The 22,390-nt window shown below is 45.6% G+C and overlaps 1 protein-coding gene across 2 annotated transcripts in view; it reads right to left on the bottom strand.

The window, feature by feature from the left end:
• Window positions 1-22,390, bottom strand: part of HUNK (hormonally up-regulated Neu-associated kinase) — a 102,036-nt gene that overhangs the window by 32,203 nt on the left and 47,443 nt on the right. For both annotated transcript variants that reach the window (XM_023630009.2, XM_023630010.2), the window contains exons 3-5: window positions 18,682-18,737; window positions 13,207-13,342; window positions 610-737 (exon numbers count right to left, since the gene is read on the bottom strand). In XM_023630009.2, the coding sequence (XP_023485777.2) occupies window positions 610-737; window positions 13,207-13,342; window positions 18,682-18,737 (320 nt within the window). The remainder of the gene's footprint in view (window positions 1-609; window positions 738-13,206; window positions 13,343-18,681; window positions 18,738-22,390) is intronic.

The raw sequence follows: 22,390 nt of genomic DNA, 5'->3' as shown, positions 1-22,390 counted from the left end.
CTGGGTCTGAAACCAAACCTTAATACGAGCTGTTTACTGAAATGTGAACCAGCTGAAGTTTGAGAGCGCCTTCCAAACACACCTGCGGATTCAGTCTCATCAAGTAACTGAACCTACATCTATTTAAAAGCTTTTGAAGAGGCTCAGAAACTCAAATTGCAAAACAAATCACAGACCGAACTTGCATTGAAACTAATATTTCTTTACAGTGAATTGACTAAGGAAGACACAATAGAAATGTGATTATAAACGCCCTTTTCAGAGTCAACAATATACTATGGTGAGTTTTTAAACAATCAAGCCTGCAATTATTTTTCTGATGGAGACCATAAGATCCTTTTGATATGTGTGTTCTGTGTAGAAGGAGGAAGTTAAGGGTTCAGAATTATAGCAGAAAAGGAAAGGATTGAAGTGAGATGAAGGGAGTGGCTGCTTAGAGACGAGAAACCCAACCACCTCAAGACTTAGCTTTAATACTAGGGAGAGACCTACAATCATGGGGTAGCCCTAACACCATTGCTACAAAAACAAATACTGCTTCACAGCTGGATCCAAACTGGTTAGAGTGGAAGCCCTGAAACCCTGAATCCGCAGTGGCAGGAGCATTACCTGTAGAGAGCTGGGTGGGGAGAGGGTTCATTTCCTTGTCCACCATCTTCTGGTACAAAGCCCTCAGGCTAAAAGGCTCCACTGTGAAAGGCAGGGTCCCAGTCAACATGGCGTACATGTTCACACCTCTGAAAAGAGAGACACGGAAGCATGAGGACAAGGCCCCTTGGGAGGGCAAGACAAAGAGGGCACGGGCTTGGCGAATCTCCAGTCCTGTCACCTTCTTGCTGACCTCACGAGGCCTTCTTCACAGTCATCTCTCTAGAACCCTCAGCAACACACTGAGCAAGAGTGAAAGGCGTGGGTGAAAACACACTTGTGAAAACTTGGAGATAAGAGGAGTTCAAGAGCTTCAAGAACTACCTCCTAAAGATGGAAAACCTTGTACCTTCTTTCTGGAAGGAAGTCCAGCCCAAATTATGTGAAAAATACTTGCGGTGGGGGGCTGTTAAGAACCTCGAATAAAAGTGGTCCTGCCATTATGGGATTTTCCAAGTACGGTTTACAAGGTGGAGGCTGGAGGAGGCCAGACCAAAAGATACAGGCAAGACCCTGCATGGGAGGGCAGGTCACAGTCTAACCAGCATGCCTGGTGACCACTCAGCCCTTTGAAAAGAAAGTCTCATACCCAAAACTGGTGTCTTGCTCTTCTCTTGAATTCTGCTCGGCCTCTAACTAGAGAAATTCCTTGGAGGGGAGAGGGTCTCCTTCCCACTCTTATTTTTCCCATCATTATTTATTGTGAAATTCTGCCACCCAGCCCTGGCCCAATATCTCAGATGCGGTCAAAATACCTTCTGAATGGGCTTAACTGCTTATATCCAAAGCCAATCCCAGAAGAGCAACATCTTCTCAGAGGATTTTTATTTTCCTGATGTGCAAACCTAATATCATTTTGATGAGATTTCCTGATGGGGATGAAACGCCTGCCTGCCAAGAAGTCTCAAGTGCTCAAAAGCGCCTGAGGGAATAAGTTTTAAAAACAGGCAACAGGATTTCCAGTCAAAACAAATCCAAGGAGACTGATTGAAATTAAGACCCTCGGGGCCCAATTCCACTAAGACACCTCTGAATTACAGCGCTCCAGATCAAGACAGGTACGGCGCCCACGGGCTCAAGGCAGAAATCATTCTCAAATTGCAGACTTATGCCAAGACATGCTTCCTGCTCTGTAACTCACAGTCGAGGTAGGGAGACACATATAAACTTTCTTTCCACAAATACTTGCTGGCTGGCTCTCTGCCCCAGGCAGTGGTGTAGGTGCTGGTTGAGGTGAACCAGACAAGGACCCGCCATCTTGAATTTGAGGGGAGAGAGAGACAGACAATCAACAAGTAAACAAACAAATGAGTACAATCCTTTCAAGTGGTGATGAGAGCAGAGAGGGTAAGAAAATGCTGTCCTGCTTTTAACCACAGAGGAGTTCAATTAACGGAGAAAGAGGACTTAACAAGTACTGGAAGACGGGAGGCCCCTCAGGGTGGGTATATGTGTGTGAGCTTATCTGTCCGTGGCTGGATGTGAGGATGCGGAAGCTAAACTGCATAGACCAAGAAATGGAGACAAGAATGAACCAGGCACACGCGGGGCCATTTAGAGCAGCTTTTCCCCGTGTGTGTTTAGTGGAACGAAGTGCCCAGGATGAGAAGAGATGTTTCGTGAATAAAAGTCTATGCCAAACAATTTGGGGGGGGGGGGGTAGTCGTCTGGTATTAAGTGGATTAAAGGGGCTCAGAATGGGGAGCAGAGACTGCGGCAGTAAATCCACACGTGGCTATTAAAGCATCACTGAGTGGGAGTGATGGTGTGCAATGGAAAGAGAAAGGCAGAGAAGCAATAGAGACATTGGAAGGGGATGTGCCAAGTGTTGAACTTGGAAAGCTGGACGAACAGTGGTAACAGTGACAGAATTGAGGAGCGGGAGAGGAGAGCCAGTCTGAGGGTGGAGGGAAGAAGTGTTAGGGGTGGTAACATGGTTGAGGACCTACAAGGCAAGGCTGCCTTTTGGATATGGTAGAGCTAAACATCTTCACTTTGGAGGATTTTTGGAGATTGATAAGAAGGCCCCCAAATCATAGAATTTTTGCATTCAAAGGCGTCTTGGACACATGGCTTTTATGGATGGAAATCCCCTGGAACATCCACCAAGCTGTCGTTGGAGACCCCTCGAAGGCTAGCTGTTTCCAACCTCCCTATGGCAGCTCCTTCCATTCAGGGCAACTCTATGCACGAGGAGGGCCTTCCGGATACCAAGATGAAGTCTACGACTCCTACCCATTGGCTGTGGGACAAGACTGGTTGATTCTGTCCCTGCTCACCCATGTGCCTTAATCTCGGTTCTAACATTTACACCTAAAGCTGAGGAGCCTGGTACTTATACAATATTATTGTTTCCGCAGGTAAGTGTTTTATAATACCCCACCCACCCACGCAGTGTTTCTGGAAGTGAGGGACATGGACACATTCTCAGGGGTTCAGCGGTTCCACTTTGGATTTTCTTTTGATGTTACACTAAAACATTTTACAAAAGCTAACCAGGGGCATTGGACGCCCACCATAAAACCAGGCACACCCTCCATCGTACACACTCCATTTCAGTGCCTGCTTTGCGCTTGTGTTCACCGGCACACAACTTTGGCCAAATATGTCACTTTAATTGTCAGAGGCTAATGAGAAAGGAGCAGAGGGGAACTCAATTTGTCAATGACGTTTCTGTGCTTATATCTGTGGAAAAGAAAGTCTCTTGATCTGAATAGTGTGGTGGTTCCCAGAGTGTGGTCCTCACACCGCATCATCATATCACCTGAGAACTTGCTGGGAATGCACATTCTCAGGCCCCACCCAGACCTAGTGAATCAAGACACTCTGGGGATGGGGCCCCAAAATCTGCGTTTTCACAAGCCCTCCCAGTGCTTCGGATACACAGTCCTGTTTGAAAGCCACTGGATGAGTGAAAAATGGTGGGAGAGTTGAGTGATCCCAAGACGGGCCTGACCAGCTCCAAGAAATTCAGTTCTCACAAAACAGTAGCCGTGGCATGTAATTAACGTTTCCAATTTGAATTTTGGGGGGTTCTTTTAGTCTTGGTTATATTTAACTCGTAAATGAGTTTCGTTTTTTGATTTGTACAGAGCCATAAATAAAAGGAGTTTAATTTTACATTCATGCACACTAAGTAAATTTAAATAAAAATAACTTAAGTCAACACCAGGGGTACCAAGAATGTTCTTCCTCTACAAGAAGAGCGTACAATACTCAAATGGGAAGAATGTGCTCTGACCTTTAAGATTTCCCTTTATCTTTAGGGGACATAGAGGTTCCTGTCACAGGTAGGGTGCATAAAAGTAGCGCAGAATGCTATAGAAGGTAGGATGTTTTGGCAACAGGAGGAGATCCAACTGAAGGAGTTGGGAGAACGGAATACCGGGTCAGTAGAGCAATTCTAAAACTTTTATGAAAGTTTCTCTCTTCAAGGAGTCCTTGGGACATCAAACCGCTCGGCTCCTTGTCACCAACTGGCTTCAAAAGATGACAAGAATCTCTTCCAGTCATTGCCTCTCTCCACTATCTGGCTGGGACCACAGATAAAAGGTAAGAGAAGTGTGTCTTAAAGATTTTGCTGGTGAACCAGCACAGAGTAGTCGGACCAGGATCAAACAAGTGGTTTTTATAATAACTGATTATTTTACCTAACTGGCTCCAGAATTTCTCTTGCAGAAGTTGATCATCCACAAAAACAGGGACAAATCCTTAAAGAGGACAGCTCTCTCCTCCAGGGTCTCTCATCTACAAAATGTGGATAATGGTACCCAGCTCTCAGTCAGTATGTAGGTCAAATGAACCAAACCAGAGAAAGGGCTGAATGCTGTGTGTGGCAAAAATTCAGTGCCTGATAAATACGACCTATTGTTGCTTCACAAAACTTTAAAAAACAGATAAAAAGCTACGATTATATTTGTATCCCACTGCCAAATAGCAATGGAAATCTACATTAAGAGTCATGCAGTCCTAGGAGATTTTCTAAGAGAAACCAGATTGAGCATCTTAATTCTGCGCCCTCCGTTTTCATACATGTTTAATATTGGGATAAATAGAAATCCAGTCCCTTTGACATTTCAGAAGTCTGTGAGAATACCAAGGGAAAAATGTGGAATGCAGTTTATAAACCTCTGTAATCCCATAGAATTAGTAGGAGTTTCAAAACATGTTCAGAATTTCCTGATGTGTCTTTTGAAAGATGGCCAGGGGCTTTCTAGCTTCTCCATGGCGGTCATGGGGCCCTCAAGAATCACAGAGAGTTTTAAAGAAAGCGGGTAATGAGAGACTGGGACGAAGGAAGGCAACAAGTAAACATGATTTGGGTTTTTCCAAGCAGAAAGAAATAAGGGTGAGTTATCGCTGGGTGGAAGAAAACCCAAAGATACTGGCCCATGTGGAATACTCTGGCGTCAAAAGAGAAAGAAAAGTTGACACTGAAGGACAGCTGGAAGAAAAGGAGGTGGGGACCCATGAAATATAAATGTGGAATCTTCGGGATTATGTCAGGAGCCAAATGGTGGTCCTGATATTTAGTCCAATAACAAAAATATTCCCTGAAGGAAAAGCTGGGGTATCATCTGCCCCCCAAGAGAGGAAACACAGAGAGTTGCACCTCCCTGGAGAAGGCGGCCAGCAACTAACAAGACACAAGGGACAAAGCCACTGACAGAGCTTTGCTGGCAGGTGGAGGTCTGATGACTTGTTCTCAGGGGCTGGTGGGCGGGATCCTCAAAAACTGCTCAGTTTATACCAGAGAGCAGGTGACAGAACTTGCAGCTGACACACCTTGCTTCTGTGTGATTCTTCCAGAAAGAAACCGCCTCAGAAAAACAAAAAATAACTCTCTGCCTAAAAGCAATATCCTTCCATTTTTCAGTATCAACTTTCAATACAACTTCCAATTTAAGGTCTTGAAAGGAGAGTGGGAACTGATCCATCCATTTGGAAAATCTCAAACTTCACCACTGCTCCATTAAATGGTCTGTGTTCTACAAGAAATTATCTTCTTTAAAATTTAAAAAAATTCTAAACTTTTTTTCTTTTTCCTTTCTTCCTTCCCCTCTTCCATCCTAAATGCACATGCTAGCTACCAAAAAAAAAAAAAGTCTTAGATTTTATAATTGAAAAATCTCAGAGGCTAAAGGAAGCTTCTCTCTTAAAAGTCAAAAGCATTCAACTACCCAAAAGGAGCCATGGGTCTCCTCTTCCCACCTCCTTCTCCTGCCATCCTTCATTTTGAAAGGGTCTGAACGGAGAGAAAATGCTAGCCTTCCATATTTGAGCTCCAGGAGTAGCTGCTGGTGTCTGGCAGTACTTTTACAAAACAGAGTCTGAGGGCCGGAACAAATTCTCCCACTCTCCCTCCTGAACACCTATGTCTACGTGGGGATAGTAGGGCTGAAACAAGATGGCTCCCCTTGGCCAACTTATCTACCCAAAGCAACAGCACTGGGGACAGAGACGTTCTCACTATGTGAAAACAGATCCAGTGAGACTGAGATGGTGATTTGGGTATCTTCTGCGCAACTCTCCACTAGGCACCAGGTCTTCACACAAATGCTTCGCCCATCCCAGGTGCCCCCATGGGAGCAAAGAGCAGCTTTGGTTGAAAAAATGTTGCACCCTCAATCCTTTGGGGACAGAACTCTCAACTTTCGCTTTCCTTACCCTTCAAGATTCACTGAAGTTTAAAGAGCATTGTAATATTCTGAAAATAAAGTTAATCTTGATTTTTAAAAAGTACGTCTGCATTAAATTTTTTAAATTAGCATATACCCCACCACTCTGATGAAAAGTCAGCAATAAAAAAGGTTCACTGTAGCAGAATGAACATTTTTGTTTTTATGTCTGAAATCTCAAAGTTCATTGGAGATAGAGATACAGATATTTCATTCACCTGGATTAAAGGAAAGAAGCGAATGATTTTAAAGATAGTCATATATGGTCCATGTATGAAAATAATGACAAATGAAAATAACGGAAAACACTCAAGCTGGAGTGTACCACTTTTCAACTCCATCGTTAATTCCTGATTCCCTAGAGGAGGAGGGTTCTGGGGGCCCCATTTGTGGGGAAGAGCTCTCTTTCCCAAGTTTCTTCGAATGACAAGCTGGTTTTCTTCCTACATCACTCTCAGAAGTGTTGGGCAAAGGCCCTGTCTATCCATCAAAGTCCAAAACCTCTTGAGAGGGGAATTTGTTTTTGATTTTGGAAGTGAACTCTTCATTCTGTCATTGTTCCAGAACAATAAAAAGGGATGTTTTGTCATAACAGTGTCTGACCCAGGGAGAAAATTGGTTCCATTCTCACTCTCTTTTTAAACAGCCTTTTAAATTAAATTCTCTTTGGGTTTTCCATTTCCAATTCTGCCAGCAAAGTCATGGGCACCAAATGGAATCCTAACCAGCATCTCAGACACAACAACCCAAAGCCATGGAAAATTAATCTCGTAAAGAAGGTTCCTTTTTCTCCAAGATTAAGAGCCAGAGTAAATCAGATTTTTCATGCTTTCCAGGCTTCGCATACGCTGTTCCCTCCGCTTGGAGAGTTTCCCCTCCTCTTCTCCACCTGGAAAACTCCATCTCATCCCTCAGGAGCAGATTAAACTCTCCTCTGATGCCTTCTTGCATTGACCCAACGATGCAGCCTTGTATTTTCTCTGCACTGTGCCTGCTGACATGGTCTATTTGCTTACAGGTAAGACTAATGGGTAAGGAGGTGTCTTAATCAGCTTGGGCTGCCACCATAGATGAGGTGGCTCCGAGTTCTGGAGACTGGAGCCTGAGAGCAGGGTGCCGGCATGGTGAGGCTCTGGTGAGGGCTCTCTTCCTCGCTTGCAGACGGTCACCCTCTCACTTTGTCCTCTTGTGTCAGAGAGTGAGCAAGCTCTCTGTGGTCTCTGCTTATAAGGACACTAATCCCATCGTGGAGGCTCCATCCTCATGATCTCCCAAAGACCCCGCCTTCAAATACCATCACACTGGAGGTCAGGGCTTCAAACTATGAAGCCGGTGGGGGAGGGGAAGCCACAATTGAGTCCACAGCAGTAGATAAGTGTGTTAGATTGAAAAAAAAAAAAGAAAAGAAAAAAAAGGCCACAAATTCCTTGCCACTGCTCCCATCAAGGGGTGGGATCTCTCTCCTCTTGACTTGACCATGTGACCTGCTTTGCCCAATGAGACATTAGCAAATGTGACACAGAGGCATCTTGAAAAATGCTTATGCACGTAGGGCTTGCCCTCTCTCACTCCAGAGGACTCTTCCACCATCATGTGAACGAAATTCTACATATTTTGTGGTTTCCTTTTGTTTCTGGGTTTCACGCAGCCAATAATTTATTACGTATAGGTGACAGCAATGGTGGAGAATTTGGTTTTCTTATCTGACCTTCTAGAGGTTGGGTGGCTCATGGAGGCTTACACTCTGCTGGGTAAGGAATGACCAAGAATTCAGTTAGTCTATTTCATCTGTCTGTTACTGAACTTGATTCAATAAGGGAATTATTTCATGCTTACTGGGATGGAGAATGGCTCTTGGGATCTGGAATGGTGAGTTTTTACTCAGCAGTTTACTTTTGACCTTTCCTGAGATTTCAGAGCTTAAACAACAGAAATTTCTTCTCTTACAGTTCTGGAGCCTCGACGTCCAAGACGAAGGTGTCAGCAGGGTTGGTTCTCTCTGAGGCTGAGAGGGAGAATCTGTTCCATGTCTCTCTCTGAGCTTCTGGTGGTTGCTGGCAATCTTGGGCATTCCTTGGCTTGTAGAAGCATCTCCCTGATCTCTGCCTTCATCCTTAGACGGCGTCCTCCCTATGTCTCTCTGTGTCCAAATTTCCCCCTTTTACTAAGACCCCAGTCATATTTGATTTTATGACCTCGTTCTAACTTGATTACCTCTGTAAAGGCCCCATCTCCAATAAGGTCACATTCTGCGGTCCTGGGGGTTAGGACTCCAACACATCTTTGGGAAGGGAACACAAATCAATCCACAACATTTTGTTACCCACCTGCTTACAATTTTCCAATGGCCTCTCACTACCCTTAAGGGAAAATCCAAACCCCTCCCCACACCCCCCACCCGACGGCCTTCACACATCCTGTCCCTCTGCCTCGAGCCTTCCTCCCTGACTTCTTTGTCTTCCCACAGCTGATGCCTTCTCACCCTTAGGATTTGGCTTTGAGGTCTTCTCCTCAAGTGGTCACCCCCATCTTCATCCTCTGCATCCCGCCCACTTGTCCACAGCAGTTACCACCCTCAGTTTATAGTTTTTCAAGAAATTGTCTGTCTGTCCCACTAGAACATAAACCCTCCAGAAGAAGGAAAAGAGCAGAAGACTAGAGGGTGAAAATTAAAGGCAGACCCTAGAGTCAAACCACCCAGGTCAAACCTTGAGTCTATCACGCACTAGCTGTGTTATTTGGGCAAGTGCCTAAGTCTCTTTGTGCCTCAGTTTCCCCATCTGTAAGGTGGGCTAACAGCATTCCCGTGAAAGGCTGTTAGGCAGATGTGATGAGCTGACAAATGCAAAGCCCTTAGAACACTGCTCGTCACTCAGCCGGAGGCATGTGGGGGTTAACAACGATCGTTACAGGAGCGGGAGCCGCCTCACTGCTCTGCTCACCATCGTGCACGCAGAACTCGGCACAGCGCCTGGCTCCACAAATATTTGCCGAATGAACAATCTCTGGTAAGCCATAGGCTGCTTCCATAGCTTCCTGTTGTTTTTTAAGCTTTATCAACAGCTTCTAAAAAGGGCCTAATTGATGCCATCCCTGTGAATTAGGCGAGGGTCGTGTGGCCTCATCCCCTAGGGAATGTTCCAGAGAGTCAGCTAACACAGACTTGCTCCAGGGTCCCACATGGGCCTCCAGAGCAACGCCACAATCAATGGGAAGCCCAGGGTCTACATGGTGCGTTACCATTTATCAAAGTCTTTCTCATACAATACTTCATGGCACCAGGACTAAGAATGAGGCCTGATTAGAGCTTTTCAGAAGGCCTGCAGCTGCATATCACTTCTTGGAAAAAAAAAAAAAATGCAATTAAGTGGAGGTTAGCAAAGAAATGTCCAGCTGCCGCAGACAGCCCAACCACGCGAGCGGCCAGGGAAGAGGGAAGTGAGCGTCCGAGCACCCTGGTCTTAGGTCATCTCCATCCTTCCTGCAGCTTCCCCTCCACCTTCCCTCCTTCGATGCCACCATGAATTATCGTTAACGGAGAGGGACACAGCTGTGGCAATGGACCAGGACCCTTCGTTTTAACCACAGGGCCCTGAAACTGAGATATGGAGCATTTGTGGTCACTAAATGTGGATTCCTTTCCCAAGTCAAGGGACTTGGCAGAAAGGGCCGGAGCAAAGTCTGAGCTTAAACCTGACCCTCAGATGTGCTGCCCTTTGCAGCCTGTGCTTTTCCGTCCCCTTCATATTTCCCAGACAAAATGATCGGTTCTATCCTACCCTCAGCATGAGGGGACAACAGGTCCCATTTCACTTACAAGGGCCAGGAGCTCTCCCACACCTCTGACAACCCACAAGGCTCCTTCTTTCTACCCACAGTCCTAGACTTTGAGGAGATGCCTGCTTCGCCAGTCATGACTGGAAAGGTCCCCTGTCACAGGCTGAGCCTCATCACCATGACAACTGGTGACACCACCATTATCATCCAGCACCCTCGAGAGCAGGACCTCAGGAGCAAACTGTCACCTCTCTCCAACCTACCGACTTCTCCTTCTCTTTGGCCACTGCGTCTCCCACCCCCTTCCCTGTCACCACAGTCACACGACACCCCTGAATCTCCTGGTCTCTCCGGCTCCCCATTCTCCACAGCCTTTTTTTGTTTTTTGGGGACAAATTGTCCGTTTCATAGCTTTCCATTTAGCACAAATGAGTTCCCTAACTGTTAAGGAAAGAAGGTGATTAGTGACTCAAACATTCATATTCACCCATTAATAAATATTTATTGAGGGCAGATTATGTGTCAGACACTTATGAGAACTCTTCAGTGTCGGAAAGGACCAAGAATGGATTTCACCTCATGTACTGACTCTGATCCATTGGTAGTGGCTTCCCAGACGGCTGTGTTGAGAAGGAGTCTGAGGCCCTAGTGGGCACAGTGTAAAGAGTCTGTGGTTAGCAACGCTGGCCAAGCCACCCAGGGTACCTCAAAGAGAAGGCATCCTCTGGCCACTGTTTCCTGCTCCCATCCCCACCTACTCTGGGCAGCCCCCAACCCACCTCAGGGAGTCAGCAGCAGACCACACACCTGCAGCCTTGGCCACACCTCCTCTTGAGAGGTAGGAAAAGTAACCAGGAGAGTGCAAAGCACAGCTCCACCCCTCACAAGCTGTGTATGCCTCCGGGCTACGCTAACCACTGGGCCTCTCTCCTGTCTGGGTAAAGTGGGGGCAGAGAGATGCACCCCCCAGGCTGTCCTGAGAATCAGAGGCGATAATTAACTCCGAGCACACAGCCCTCCGCTCAGGAATGGAAGCAGATTCCTGACTAACTGGTTTCACTCCCTGTCTGACCGGCCAAGCCTAGGTTCCAGGGAGAGCTGGCCCTTTCTGGAAGGTTCAGGGAATGCTGTAGCCCTCAGAATCTCATTCTGGTCTCTGATTCCTCTCAATCTCCAACCAGAACTTCCTGAATTTCTCTCACTTCTAGACCCTGGCACTGGGTCGCGGTCCTCTGCCGACCGTAGCCCCGACCCTCTAGCTTCTGTTCACCAGGGAGAAGTGCCTGTCCTTTCCTTCCACCCTCCTCCTCTCTTTCTCTTCCCTCCTTCCTCTCTGCCTCCTCTCTTGCCTTTCTCCCTTCCGTCCTCCCTCTCTAGACCAGGCTCCGTGCCAGGTGCTCAGGAATCTTTGGAGCAAGCCAGGGGGTCCCTTTCCCTCGGCCTGCAGTCCAGGGGGTTCTGGCAGGTGAGCAATGACCACAGGGCGAAAGCCGGGGGAGCAGACAGAGGCACTAGAGGAGACACTGGTGGCCTCAAAGCCAGCCCACAGGAGACAGGTAGGCTGCCCGGAGGAAGTGGCATCGAACAAAATAAGAGGGAAAGAAAAAGGGTCCAGAAGCAGGAAAAAGAGTTCCCAGCAGAAGGAATTGTGCATGCAAAGGTAGGAATCCAGGGGAAGGCAGGCTGCGTTGAAGGGGCAGCAAACAGTGCAAAGTTAGCTGGTGGGTTGGGGCAGAGGGCGGGGCCAAGCAAGGGCCCCCACAAGCCATGTTCAAAAATCAGTACTTTATCTTGAGACCCTGGAAGTCTGTCTGGTTCAAATCCCACCTCCACCACTTAGTAGCTCCGTGACTTTGGGAAACTTTATTAACTTCTCTGGTGATTGGTTCCTTCTTCCATACAGTGGAGATAATAGACGGTAACAGTTCCACTGGGTTACCACGACAATTAAATGACACAGTGCCTGCTGTACAGGAAGCATCCAGCAAACATCAGCTTTTCTCCAACCTGGACAAGGGGAGTGTAGTGAAGATGGAGAAAAGTAGGGGAAATCCAGAAACGTTTTGCATCAATACACACTTAGCCCTTCTCATCTCTAGCTTCTGTATCTTAATCAGGAGCCCAGTCTCTGTGCATCTAGAGCCCATTTCCCAGTGGCAAGGAATGTGGTCCCTACCCAGGGATCCAGGACTCTGCAGGGCTGCCTGGACCATTCACATATGGTAATGAGGGCCTCACTCACCATGGGGAACCAGGAGGGACCTAGATTTAGTGACGAGGGCCCCTGCAGCCACCCGTGACTCATTCCTTCAACTATTGATTGAGTTTTCCCCTCGTGGTGCCCACTGTGCTAGGCACTGGTGAAGCTGACCAATAAGGTCCCCACCCTCATCCAGCATCCTTTCCTACTGGGGAGACAGACAATAAATGGATTAACAAACAAGAAAATGGCAGGCCATGACAAGTGCTAGAGAGGAAATTGAAAGGGTGAGGAGACAGAGTCATGGGGATCCCTTCCGACAGGGAACTCAGAAATGGTCTCTGCGACAGAGACATGGGGTCAACACTGGAATGTGGGAATGCAAAGGCCATTGGAAGAGCTGGAAAATGGCGTTCCAGGCAAAGGAAAGGGCGAGTGCAGACCCCAGGGGTGGGAAAGACGAAGCAGAGGCCACGCTATCTGAAGAATTGCGAGCAGAGGGTGGGCTAGGAAGCGAAGAGCCAGGAGCGGTGGGCAGAAGCAAGGTGCGGGAGGAGCACAGCTGAGCATGCAGGCTGAGCTTTATCCACACGCGGATGGAGAGCTACGGAAGGATTTTAAGCGGCGGAAGGACGTGCACAATCCATGAAACCACACATGGGTTCTGCGCGTGCTGGGCTCTGTTTTCTTGTCTCCCAGACCCTAAATGAATTTTGGTAAAGCCCTCTCTGGCAGTTTGTGGGGAAAAGACCAGAAGGAACAGAGGTGGACGGAGTCACTGAATACACATCTTAAAGCCTATAACATAATACATTCTCATCAATTACTCAAATGTTATTTCATAAGAAAGGGACAGCGAGACAGCAGGAAGGAGCATTCACTTGGATAAGCTCAACAACTCACATGGACCAGACATCGATTTTGGGGCCATATTTCTTCCTGGCAAGAAGTTCAGGCGCGGCGTAGGCGGGGCTGCCGCACTGCGTGCTGAACGGGTCGGAGTGGCCCAGGATCCCCGCGCAGTTGCTCAAACCGAAGTCTGCAAAGAGGGGAGGACAAAACCGGCTCCGAATTAGAAAACTGTGGAAATGAAGAAGAGGAGGGGGAGGGGGGAGGGGGGAGGGGGGAGGGGGGTGGGCGGAGGTGGGTGGGGGGTGGGGGGAGGCAGCAGGAAGGGAAACATTCTTTCAGGCTAACACATCATTTAGCATCCAAAAGGAACACCAGCAGCTGCGGAGCATCACCTCTGGATGTGGGTCTCAGGACAGAAGTCTGTCAGGCAGTGGAGCCTTTGCTTAACTGGAAACATTTTACATCAGGCCTCCTGTAAAATGTAGCTAGAGCTAAAAGTATGTTGACCCAAAACATATTTTCATCCAATCTTGGAAATGAGTCATCCAGGAAAAAGAGAAGCTTCGCTTTCTAGGACTAAAGCAGGAAGAGAGAACAGGCAGAGGGCCTCCGAGTCAGACTTCGGGCTTCCAAGTGGCCCAGTGGGGAAAAGCTGAAGGAAGATTGATTTTCTCCGGCTGGTGTCGGCGTCACCCCGGGTGACACGCGATCCCACCGTTTAGAGTTGACTTTTTCAGCTGAATGTTTTCACTTCATGCAAGTCTCTTAAAAATGCTCCCAAGGCGTGCTGCACCATATGGTGATTTGAAGAGGGGAAGAAATACACCCAATGATTTAGACAAGGCTGAATGTCGGCTGGAAAAATAATGCCAGCAAGATAGAAATGAGAACTAGGCTAAGTGACCTCATAGCATTGCTTTGTTCTTGGATGATTAAGGAAACTTGGAAGAGGAAAGAAAAGGCCATGTATCTAAAGCTATGCAGATTCCATCATACTTTTTGTTCTGTGTTTACTTTTGATCTTCAAGACACTGCAACTGACAAGTAATTAGAGAGCTGTTAGTTTGATGTCCTCATCTGATATCTTTCCTCAATCTTTGTTGATCTCAGAATTAAGATCAGGGTTCTTCCTTTGAACTTTAATGTAAATATTATGGTTCTAGTCCCCAAACAGAAGGCTCAGCCCCGAGGGCTCCGTCAGAAAGGGGCTGTGGTCAGACTGGCTCCACATCTTGAACGAAACCCTCACGCTCTCTCAACCGGCAGGATTTTATATCTAAAGTCATCACTGCGTTTTCTCCTTGACTCGAACATGTCTCCACCTGCAAAGTGTGCGACTATTGTGAAAGCTGGAGAAAAGCTCAGGAAAGGAGGAACACGGAACGGGGCAGAGCTGTGAGCCCAGGAAGTCGCTCGCACACCGCGGGTCAAGATACGCCACTAAAAATCCTCCCAAGAGTCGTTGAGCTAAGCTAGCTGTAAATGAAAAGCTTTTCGAAATAGAATCCCATCCTAGCAGAGCTCTGAAAAGTCTTCAAGGCTCTGAAGATCACCCAACTCTTCAGCTTAGGCTTGGAGATGAAGAATCAGAACCTACACGCAGGGACTGGCAAACCAGCCGGGCCCGCTGCACGTTCACGCTTTTAACCGTGACTTTTTTGTTTCAAGATTCTTATTTTTCTCTTGTAACCTCCGTCTTCCTCTCTTCCTCTGCTTGCTTACTCCGTCCCCGCCTTCATCTGGCCCCATTTCCTTTATCATCAGCCTAGCCCGCACCCGTAGGCCCCACAGAACCTGCCCAGGAAGGCCCTTCAGGAGCCACCGGACCCTCAGATTCCTATCTTAGGAGGAGATCTCTGTTCAAAAGGATCTCCAGCCCCACCCTGGAGTCTCGCTGAAGGGGGAGAAGGTGGAGGGGGTTGAATATTTTTATAAGATGAAAAACCCTATTGAGCTTTAAATTGGATGGCCGTTTAAATGCTTTCGATTTGAAAATCAACCTAAAGGAATTTTAATGAAACAACGAATGCATAGAAAGCATCCACCATGGTGAAATGGAAAGAGCCCCAAGGAATAAAGATTATATTATTTGGGGCAACATTTTAAGGAAAGTTTCATAAACAGTTGTGTTAGGGGCCTAAATTCCTAGGAGTCTCAGAAAACCTATCTCTAGATTTCTGAGATTAAAACAAAAGACTCCTAATTCCTAATCGCTGTGGGGTTCTGTGAACAGCCAAGGACAGCCTTGTTCAGTGCACTTCCTCAGCTCCTGGACCCCGTCTATAAGGAAGTGCTTGATTGAAGAGGGCAGGGCGAGGGGAGATCAGACTCCCAAGCAAGCTTGAGAACACAGTGTCTTGCCTTGTCTTAAGCACAGTTTCAAGAAGATAAATCAGCAGAGGATTTGGGAAGTAGAGGAGATCAAATCAGCCTTTTAAGTGACTTAGGTTGACCTAGCCAAAAGGGTTTAATTTAAAATATATTGTAGAAAAATAACCAGTACATTTCACATTCGTATATGTAATTTTTAAAATTTCACACATATGCCCATAATTAGAATTGTGAAACTAGAGAAAAGTTGGCCTCCCAGTCATGTCACACAGGTCTGCCTCAATTCGATTTGGTGGACGCATAAGCCAATTATCACTCAATTTTTTGAGAGCTGCAGAATGAATCCCAAAAGAGGCTCAAGTGAGGGGCCAGCCCCGTGGTATAGTAGTTAAGTTCAGCACACTCTGCTTCAGTGGCCCAGGGTTCGTGGGTTCGGATCCAGGGCACAGACATACACCATTCATCAGCCATGCTGTGGCAACACCCCACATATAAAGTGGAGGAAGATTGGCACAGATGTTAGCTCAGGGCTAATCTTCCTAACCAAAAGAAAAAAAAAACAGCCCAAGTGAATGCTCCTCTGGAAAACTGAAGTGCAAAATTGTTCTAAGTTGTGGCTCTTACATTTTAAGATTATACTAAACTAAACACATCAGGCTGCTTTTTTTTTTTTGAAGGGAAAAAATCCTGATTAAATCAAATCTTACTCTCGGTTAATTCTAGTTAATTTTAACATGGCTTACACGGCTTAAGTAAAATTTAAATCAAATTATTTCAAAGAAGAGAATCGATTAAGAGGAAGTGGTAATGGCCATAATCAACCTTTGAAAAACAACTAGGTAATTCCTGCAAAGAAAAGATTCAAAGGGCTTTTAAGTTGCAAAAAGACAGTCATAGAAACATTGGATCCAAATTGTCCAACCCAGGGGCAAGAAAGCCCACAAGACAGGGGACCTACCTTCCTTCCAGCACCTTCCCTTCCCTCCTCCAGCCTACTCTGCATGGAAAAATGAGGACATGCAGATTCTGCTCAAGAAATTACACTTCCCAGTTGGTATAACAGCTCCTTCGATGAGGACGTGAGGTAGGGCTCTTTGGTTTGAGCCGGTCTTGAGAGAACTGGGAGGCACACGAAAAGTTCTAACAAAGGGAAGTCCAATTATCGGAGTCTCCTTGCGGGCAGTTTTGGGAAATTTGGTTTCTGACATGGCCCAGTTTGACCCAAGGAGCTGAAAGGCTGCTTGGGTACCAATCCAGAGGTTGTCACGCTGAGAGGTGATGACTCTGAGGCATTTGAATAAAGTGGATCCTAGCATCCAAAGAGGCATTCCCACTCAGGGGAGCTGTGGCTCTAATTCACGTGCTGCCTTTCTTCACCTGATTTGTCCAGGTCGCCTCTAAGAGGGTTTATTATGCGGCCAGTCTGTGAGCTACTTATAAACGCATCCCCTGTTTCCAGCGATTGGTTCTTCCAGAATCTTCTGAGCAAACGTCTCACCAATACAAAGGCCTGTGCTTTTCAACACTGTCTATTCCACAGTCCATTTCTAGGTTTATAAAAGGTCATTTAGGGCTATCACTTGAGGAGAGAGAACAGACGGAAAGAAGCAGAATGGGTGATGCTGAATTGGGATATGGAAATGACCGCCGGTGGACCGCGCTGTGCTGGGACTGCCGGCCTCAGTCTAGACGATGTGCGGTGGAAGTGAATCATTCTAACTTCTACTGTCACGTACATCCAGCCTTCACACAGCCTGTCCTCTGACTGTCTCTGCTGCTGTTAGGGCAACTCTGTCCCTGCCACCATCACGTTTTCCAAAGACAAGTGACAGGTCGCCCTGCCAGGGAACCTAAAAACAATCTCCTTTCCTCCATTCCTCACTCCCCACCAGGACACTCCTTTGTCTGAGGCCACAGATGCCGGAAACAAGGACCAGAAAGACATCCGGCAGGCATTTCGACATCTGCCGTGTTTAATGCTGCTGTATTTGGCTCTCAGGACAACTAAGATGCAACAGTGAAACAATTTGATAAAAAGAAAATTCTTTGAATTGTCCAAGAATCTTCAAACAATATATTCTTTAAAATATTTCGGAGAAAAAGATGGGTTTCCTCTTAACTGTTAATCTTCTAATAATGGGTGTCTCCATCACGACCCGTCCATGGTGCTTCCTCGCCCAGCCAAGGGGTCTCGAGTCCCTCAGCCCGTTGCCTGTTACTGGTTGGGAGCCAAGTGTGATTCCAAAGCATCTAACTGGCCATTTGAAGGATATGTTTTAGAGAGTTTTGCGATGGTTTTCAGTATTTGCCAAACAAAATTTCCTTCTTAGGTACGAAAGTTAAATTCACAAAATTCTATCAATCCTTCTCTTTTCTCCTAAAATAAAGTCTTTTTCAAGCAACTGAGGTGGAAGAAATTACTTGCAGTTGAGGTGGGAAAAGAAAGAAAAGAAAGGAGTAAAAGATAATGCTAACATCTGGGTGTAAAAATGATGCCCTGAGATTCTGCCAACAGCAACCACGTTCACAGACAAAAACTGAATTCTTCTAAAGAATGTGCTACGGAGTGAATTCGCTTATGGAGCTTGAATTATGAACCAATTAGGACTCACTCTATCCTGGAACTTCCTTCTGATTGGTCGAGACTTCTAAATTATCCCCTTGTGGGGATTTCTCTCTGCATCATCCTCATTGTACTACAGGGCTTGGATAAAGATTATATTAAAAAGAGAAGGTAAGTTGCCTTCCTCCTATACGGCTAAGATAAGGGCAACATCTCCGAACCAAGTTATTTTCTACTATTTTTATGATGTTTTATGGTTAATCCAGATAAAAATAATCCCTATAAAAGTTCAGCTTCATCTGAATTTATAGAGAAACCAAAGTTTGAATAAATCCAAAGAACATGTAACCAGCAAACATTTATTTGGGGTTGTAAAATTCATTTTATGGTCACTTTACAATATTTTTACCTTTCTGATTATGTTTAAATTATTATTAAAATTAATTTTCATTTGCAAAATCATTATTAAATATTGGCGGTAAAAAGAGGTGATCTAGAAGTATTGTCTGGGCATTAGAAATAGATCATGGGTAATTTTCAAAGCCAATAATACAGAAATAAAGAACTAAGAATTAACAACACAACGCTTCAAGGATAATCTTGCTTTTTTTAAAAAAAGAAAAAAGTCCTACCAATCAGCTTGATGTTATTGTCTTCATCTAGCAGCAAATTTTCTATCTTCAAGTCTCTGAAATAAACAAAACCACACGACATCTCAGACAGGCGTTTGAAACAGTAGAATCACATTTTGCTTCTGAAGGGAAACAAACGGTTTTAGAGCCACTTTGAACCAACCCATAAAGCTTCCTGCCAAAACGCGAGCAATCAATAAGTCAATATTTATAACACATGATATAATTAATTGCCCCAGGCTTAAAAAGCTGAAGGATTTCAGAGAAGATGGAGAGCAAGGAGGGCACAAAGTTTCCAAATCATGAGAAGTTTCCAGAAGAAGTGGGACCAAAGCTGGACCCTGGGAGTTAACAGAACTGGGGTTGGGAGAGAAGGGAACTCATTGCTGAGGCAGGAGCTGCCCCAACAGTCGGAGAAATACAAATGTGGCCACGTGTTTGGGAGACGGTGAGGAACTCGGGCGAGAGGAGGGAACAGCTTAGGGGAAGCAGTTTAAAAAAAAATTGAAAGCTGGCATAACTGATCGGTCCCACAATCTCCATGCCTGAAGCCCAAGCATCATCCACAAGTTGGCAGGTGATAATAAATTAATCTATCAAGCAAGCAGAAATTATGGTGGGCAGAAAAATAGACCCCAATGACGTAAACACCCTAATTCCTGACATTATGCCTGAGTATATGTTAATGTTACATGACCAAAGGGAATTAAGTTTGCAGATGCAATGAAGATTGCTAATCAGATAATGGAGGACTGATCACGGACACTGAGGTAACTGAGGAGGTGGGAGGGAGAAATGCATTTGGGCTCACGCTGGGTGTGAGGTGCCTGTGGTATCTGTTCTAGCCAACTGGAAGCTCCTTGAAGGCAGGAAACATGTCTGCCTTGCTTACTGCTGTACCCCAGGACCTTTGCACATTCCAGGTACTCAGTAAATACCAATGAATCTACATTACCAGAGAGACGTTTTTGGATTTCAGAAGAAAAAAAATGTGGGCAAAAGTATATATTTGGTCATCAAACCCATCTAGGCCCAGCTTTTGTCTTCCCACTTTTGAATAGAGACCTGAGCAAAAGAAATGTTTTTCTCCTCTTATCTCAACTGTAAGGAATAGAATTGCATAATCATGATGAACAAAACTGGCAACTGATGACACCAAGGCGAAGTCATGAGACAGAAGGGAGGAGTTGCAAGGACTGTGGTAAACAGGAGAGCACTGTCCCACTCCACGAGGACACTCGCTTACAGCTCGGTCCCAGCACTGCCAGCTCATCCCGTTCTCCCAGAAGCCAGACATCTGGATTTGATCCCGATTTTCAAATGTTGGCAACAAATTCACATTTAAAACAACAATAACAACCACAATGGCGGACCAATCTCTCAGGCAAGCTATAGTCTGCAGACCACTGTCAACCTCAATGCGGTGGCAGCTGAGCCTTGAAAGGACAGGAGATCCCTCAGGGAGAGGGGAGAGAATGAGGGGGATAAAGACCAAGGATGACACGCTGGTGGGGGACCCGACACCAGAGCCACAGGGAAGGAACAGTGGGGGAAGCTGTTGTCATAGGAACGACGAAGGACAGCCTTTCAGGATGGGAAGAAGAGTTAGGGAGTCAAGTGGAGAAGAAAGGTGCCCTTTAAATAGTGACCCACGGATTTCAAGATCGGAAGGTGGCCGGTAGCCTCAGGGCCGGACACTTGGATGAGAAGGGAGATTATGCTGGGGAATATAAATAGATATTCCCCAGTCCACACGCACCCACCTGTGGAAGGAACTGCACCCCTCCACACCAATTCAAATGAAACAATACAGAGCATTTAAAAACTGTGCCAGCCTATGAAAGGGATCACCCATGTCCGTATGCAGGGTGACCCCAAATACAACATGCCCCCCACTTTTGCAATGGGAAGATCCTGCCCCTCAGAAAAACGTTTTTAGACACAAATATATAATTTTTAGAAATGCAATGGAATTATCAAGTGGCTATGTATACTTCTTATCTGTGAAGCTGCACCATCATATTTAAGAGCATATACTAGCATGTTAATAGAATTAATTTCAGAAATATTGTTCCTACAGCCTCACCTGTTATGAAACGATTTTATTGAAACTTGTCACAGGCAGAACCAAGAGGACCGAGTCATCATACGGTGTTTCCAGTGTAACATGATGTTTAAGTTGACTGGACGTTGGAGATAAAATGCTTTTTGGGATCTGTGTATGATGAACTTGCTGGAAATATTATGCAAAGCCATCTAAATAACAAGCGCCCACTTCAAATCGCTATAAATTAAGCACTGAGTGAATTGGTTTTTTAGAGGGCTCTCATGAGCCCTCACAATTGTGAGCTCATATCCCCTGAGGTTATTATTAAAGCCATGTAAAACATCTTTGCCTCCCTTTCTTCGTGGGACTTCAAGAGTTCCCAAAGCCATCCATGAGTCAGGTCAAGGTGAATGCGTCTTCTCCCACGAGTACTTTGCTGTTGAAAATAAACTAATTGAGACTGTGCCCCCATAATAGGAGAGACTTGGCCAAGACTCTGTAAGGTACTTCCTCTGTGCTGAAGATAATTAGGACACAATATAATGCTGCCCTTATATTCAAGCACATACGGTAAATCCAAAACACGTGCGTGCACACCCAAAACTGTGTGCCAGCAACAGCCCAAACTGTGATTCTGTGAAAACTGATTATGAAGCAGTGGCACTGTTTAAATCGAAAGGAAGGCCACAGTTTGTTTCCAGCAAAATTAAAACTCTTTCCTGGAGAAGAATAGAAGCCACGCTAAGGCATTAAAGGAGAAATTTGGATTCAGAACAAATACTATGGAGAAAAACAGCTTCCAGAAGGGAGGTCAAAGAAAGCAATTGTCAAGAAGAAGAAAGCTAAGCTGGATAATTCTGGGGCCACAAAAGCCTCCAGAACAGCCACAATAATTAAAAGAACGATATAAATGGGAGACTAAAAATAAGAGAAAATGCAAAAGAAAAAAGACCCACTTTTAAAATCAGGAAATAGCACAAAACCTGGAGAGGAAGTATAAAAATGTAACTATGAGGCAAAATGAGAAAAATCAAATTGGTTAAAAGTCACCGTCTTCCCACCCACTGCATCCCACAGTAACCCACCCCAGGGCCCAAGAAAAATGCTCAGAACGAACCTGGTCAACCGGGGTTGTTCAGAAATATGTTACCTTTCTGTGAAGGTTTCTGAAAGTTTTCAGGGCTAACCAATCTTACTGCCTACAGGTTCCATGACTAGTTAATGGAAAGATGAGCTACATTAGTCTCTGTCCAGGAGAGCTGGGTACCTCATCCTGCGAAATGAGGGGAACATTTGACCTCTTTTGGCTTCATTTATTTCCACCTCCTGCTTTGCCTTTTGAGACTTAACTAGAAGGAGGAGGAACATACTTTCCTTCTGACTCTTGAGGAAAAAAGGCTCTAAAATCATATTTTTAAAAGTAGCGTTTGCCTGGATCTTTACCCAAATGAGCTGCAGATTTGTAGACACAAAAGTTTACAGCAGCTTTATTCATAATTGCCAAAACTTGGAAGCAGCCAAGACGTCCTTCCGTAGGTGAATGGATAAACTGTGGTACCTCTGGACCGTGGAATATTATTGAGTGATAAGGAGAAATGAGCTATCAAGTCATGAAAAGCCATGGAGGAACCTTAAATGCAAGTTTCCAAGTGAAAGAAGGCA

This window comes from Equus caballus, chromosome 26 (assembly GCF_041296265.1).
Source record: "Equus caballus isolate H_3958 breed thoroughbred chromosome 26, TB-T2T, whole genome shotgun sequence".
NCBI lineage: Eukaryota > Metazoa > Chordata > Mammalia > Perissodactyla > Equidae > Equus > Equus caballus.
The sequence above is the reverse complement of the archived record's forward strand: the minus strand, read 5'-3'. Positions and strand labels throughout refer to the sequence as shown.